Here is a 5,002-nt window from a genome sequence, read left to right on the forward strand (position 1 = left end):
TTCAGTGATAATGTGTAGAGAGACATGTTGTAGCAATCCTTTCAGTGACAATTTGTAGAGACATGTTGTAGCAATCCTTTCAGTGATAATTTGTAGAGAGACATGTTGTAGCAATCCTTTCAGTGACAATTTGTAGAGACATGTTGTAGCAATCCTTTCAGTGACAATTTGTGGAGAGACATGTTGTAGCAATCCTTTCAGTGACAATTTGTAGAGAGACATGTTGTACCAATCCTTTCAGTGACAATTTGTAGAGACATGTTGTAGCAATCCTTTCAGTGACAATTTGTAGAGAGACATGTTGTAGCAATCCTTTCAGTGACAATCTGTAGAGAGACATGTTGTAGCAATCCTTTCAGTGACAATTTGTAGAGACATGTTGTAGCAATCCTTTCAGTGACAATTTGTAGAGAGACATGTTGTAGCAATCCTTTCAGTGACAATTTGCAGAGAGACATGTTGTAGCAATCCTTTCAGTGACAATTTGCAGAGAGACATGTTGTAGCACCTTTTTTTGTTCTGTCATAAGACTGGTAAGCTTAAACGATACGGTCAATAACTGCATTTAGTGCTAAATAATCACATAAAAGCGACCAAATGACTTTTCTATTAATACAATACTCTTCCTGTTTCCATTAATGTGCTAGGTGTTGCCTATTAGTTACGTTCCAGGCTGCAGGTCGTTGGGTCCAAGGTTCGGTTGTGATGCTGTCGAATGCACCCCGTATTTGACTGTCACTCCCATAACTTGGCCCATGTGGCATCGGGTACTGTTGACTTGCTAACTTCCCTCTGGTCAAAATTCCAAATTAGAAACTGCTATACCTGAACCTTTGGTCCACGAGTTGCATGAAGTGCCAATCATGTTTAAAATCTCAAATCTTAATAAACTTAACGATTACAATGTACAATAGAATTACAATTAAAACTTCCAAGTGGCTCACTACTCCACAATGCAATCATTACTGAGAACTGTAACATAACTAGGGGGGGGGGGGTACTTACAATAATTTTAAAGATATGCAGCAAATTAGGAGAATCTGCCATGCACCCATATTCTGAATTATCGGGGTTATACTTGGGCACATATCCATTCTCTCCAGTACATAAGAAGCACTTCTCAATCGTCATGTGAAACGAATCTCCTAAATTCTGAACCGGGTCTACCATGATTCTTCCGAAAACTTCGTCTCCTACAGTGAGAGAAAGAGAGAGAAGATGAACACAGAATCTGACGAAGACCATTTAATACACATTCAATAAAATGTGAACCCTACAGGTCTCAGCTTTCCAATTCTCCCTTTGGTCTCATATTTATAATACATTTTCCCAGATCATTTGTAAGCTACATGTTTTGACACAAAACAAATCCAAATACACACTTCAATAATCCACAATCTTCCATATTATGATTTCCTTATTTTGATCAACACAAAACAAATCCAAATACACACTTAAATAATCCACAATCTTCCATATTATGATTTCCTTATTTTGATCAACACAAAACAAATCTAAATACACACTTCAATAATCCACAATCTTCCATATTATGATTTCCTTATTTTGATCAACACAAAACTTGGCCAAATACACACTTTTAATAATTTACTATTGTAGGCTAGATTTAACAGACATTAGTCTGTAAGGGTTAACAGCACACATTTTAAAATTTAATCTTTTAAATACACTAGAGGTGATTTTAAATGGTGTCCTCAGATTTCAAAACAGATGTTTTACATCTGTACACCTCAGGTGAAACGTTCTTTAACATGACGTTTCAGACTAAGTGTTTCGTATTTGTACACTATTAATGAAATGTTATTTAGAATAACTTTTCAGAACAGAAACATTCTTTAACATAATTTTCCAGGCGTTTCGTCTCCCTACACCTTCAATAGAACGCTTTTTAACATTTCGTTTTAGTCGTTTCGTCGATGTACAGTACCAACAAAACATATTTATCACCACATTTCACATCATTCGTAAACTATTTTATCTACTTACATGATTAATGTGTTAGTGAATATGATGCACACATGAAAAATAACTAAATAAATCAATTTCATTTCATTGGGTTTGGAGACAATGTTTTGTGCAAAAAAAAAAAAACAACCTAAACATATAACATTGCATAAACAAAACCAAAACCTAAACATATAGCATTGCATAAGCAAATGTTGATTGAAGTACATTTTCAATATTTTTAAGCGTATGGTATAATCGAACACGGATGATCACCCTAAAGAAACAATTGGAAATTGAATAAGTTAACAATATTGAAAATCTAATAAAAGCATTTTGATTTTATTGTTATCATAATTGGTTAAGTTCTAGCCTGCTGTATTTACAAACTAAATTTTATTCTATTGGCAAACGTCGAAACAACCTATCTGTCAATATAAAACCAATCTTTCAGATACGAATTTGAAACAATGACAAAAATCAATACAAAGTTAAAATTTAAAGTATTTTTTTCCAACAATAACTAACCAGTACCAGGTGGCACTATGCTTCTGACTTAAGAGGACCTCCCCCAGCACATAAATCAAGTGACATATCAAGAATCAGTTTATATTCAGTAAGCGAGATATTAAGAATCACTTTATACCCACCAGGCGAGATATGAAGAATTGGTGTATACCCACCAAATGAGATATGAAGAACTGGTGTATACTGTATACCCACTAGGTGAGATATGAAGAACCTGTATATATCCACCAGACGAGATATGAAACCCGTGTATACCTACCAGACGAGATATGAAGAATTGGTGTATAACCACCAGATGAGATATGAAGAACTGGTGTATATCCCACCAACCGAGATATGAAGAACTGGTGTATACTCTATACCCACCAGGTGAGATATGAAGAACCTGTATATATCCACCAGACGAGATATGAAGAACCCGTGTATACCTACCAGGTACAAATGACACATCCGTGTCCTCTCCGAATCCCATGGAGCCGTCTGACACCCAGAGGGCCTTCTTTCGCATTAAATGGAACTGAGTATTCAAACTAAACTCCGCTGGCACTGGATCGCTGACCTGCTGGAAGCGGACCTGGAGATCAAAGGTGATGGGATCACGAGGGTTACACTGCAGCGGTCGGGAATATTCCATTTCTGCTGTAGCAGTACAAGGTATTAGTTTAATGTTGTAGTTCCCAGAGTAGTCCCGGACCTGGAATACAGGAAGTTATTTCACGTATACTGGAGTGGAATAATTCAGTGTTAGGAGCAATCTTCTATTCCATATCATTATTATTTTAACATGTTAAAACAAGTTTCTTCAACCATAATATTTAATTCAACACTAGGAGCAATCTTCTATTCTATATCACTATTATTTTAGCATGATAAAACAAGTTTCTTCAACCATAATCTTTAATTCAACACAAGGAGCAATCTTCTATTCTATATCACTATTATTTTAGCATGTTAAAACGAGTTTCTTCAACCATAATCCTTAATTCAACACTAGGTGCAATCTTCTATTCTATATCACTATTATTTTAGCATGATAAAACAAGTTTCTTCAACCATAATCTTTAATTCAACACTAGGAGCAATCTTCTATTCCATATCATTATTATTTTACCATGTTAAAACGAGTTTCTTCAACCATAATCTTTAATTCAACACTAGGAGCAATCTTCTATTCTATATCACTATTATTTTAGCATGTTAAAACGAGTTTCATCAACCATAATCTTTAATTATAATTTTAGCATGTTAAAACGAGTTTCTTCAACCATAATCTTTAATTCAACGCCGTGAATCATGTATTTAATGGTAAATCAGAAATTTGTCAGTTTTGTTAAAACACTCTCGATAAATGTAGACCCGCTTAGCAACAGATCCATCCAATGAAAGCATTAAGTCTCAGACAAAATAGGGCCTGGCCCAAGGTTAGCGTGACCGAACTGAGAATCCGAGAATTCACAGTTGGTGATCCGTTTCTGCTATAACGATCTCCGCAATTTGGAGTTATGGATATACTATAAGGGTGACAGTCAAATCCCGTTGTTCGCTCAGATAAGAGTATCCAAAGAGCTGGAGGAGGGTGCTGTTGACTAGCTACGTTCCCTTATGCCAGTTCAAAATTAGGGACTACTATACGCAAATAGTCCTTGTGCAGCTTAACGCGAAAGTCTGAAAGAGTAAAAAAATTAGACACCTGTGAACGTAAAGTATTGTCAGTCACAGCTTTCATTTTAAAGAAAAGTGTTTATTAACCGATTATATTTTTTTTTACTCGAATTAACTGCCTAATTGTGATTAAACTTTAACGTAACGTAAACAAAAGTGAAACACAAATTTCTTAATGTACTTCGGTTATTTCATTAAAAAAACTTTTTTTTTGTTTATGGGGAAGGCACCCGGCCAAGTAGCACCCACCATCAACTCTTTGGCTGCTCTTGTACCAACGAATAATAGGATTCACCGTCACATAATAATGTCCCCAAATGACAAGCATGTTTGGCGCCGGGTTTCGATTTCGTAACCTACAGATTGCGAGCCTAGCGTCCTAAACACTAGGCTATGCTACCTCAGGCCTTAATTAAAAGACCTCATTAAAGATTTAATTTTCATGTGAATTGGATCTCCTTGAATACAAGATATCACAAATTATATGAACTTGTTATATATATATTAGCTTATAAGATCCTAACAAGATATCACAAGTTATATGAAATTGTTATATATTAGCTTATAAGATCCTAACAAGATATCACAAACTATATGAACTTGTTATATATTAGCTTATAAGATCCTAAGATTGTACATAAACACTAATATTCGATTTCGGTGACGAGGAACCCACTTTGAGACTAATAATGGCTGGAGACGGTTTGAATGGGTAATGAAGAAAAACTTTAATATAACATTCAACATTAACAGCAAATATACAACGCTCATGACACCACACAAAAAATCAATACACTTAAAAACCTCATAAACACAGCCACAAGACTCTGTTCAACGGACTGCATAA

At 35.2% G+C, this 5,002-nt stretch overlaps 1 protein-coding gene across 1 annotated transcript in view; it reads right to left on the reverse strand.

Annotated features, from left to right (window-relative positions):
* The window catches only part of LOC106464539 (FRAS1-related extracellular matrix protein 2-like), a 39,112-nt gene that overhangs the window by 3,936 nt on the left and 30,174 nt on the right, over nucleotides 1-5,002 (reverse strand). The window contains exons 15-16 of the mRNA XM_022392270.1: nucleotides 2,926-3,187; nucleotides 1,006-1,193 (exon numbers count right to left, since the gene is read on the reverse strand). Coding sequence (XP_022247978.1) covers nucleotides 1,006-1,193; nucleotides 2,926-3,187 — 450 coding nt within the window. The remainder of the gene's footprint in view (nucleotides 1-1,005; nucleotides 1,194-2,925; nucleotides 3,188-5,002) is intronic.

Source organism: Limulus polyphemus, unplaced genomic scaffold (genome assembly GCF_000517525.1).
Source record: "Limulus polyphemus unplaced genomic scaffold, Limulus_polyphemus-2.1.2 Scaffold1681, whole genome shotgun sequence".
NCBI classification, from domain to species: Eukaryota; Metazoa; Arthropoda; class Merostomata; order Xiphosura; family Limulidae; genus Limulus; species Limulus polyphemus.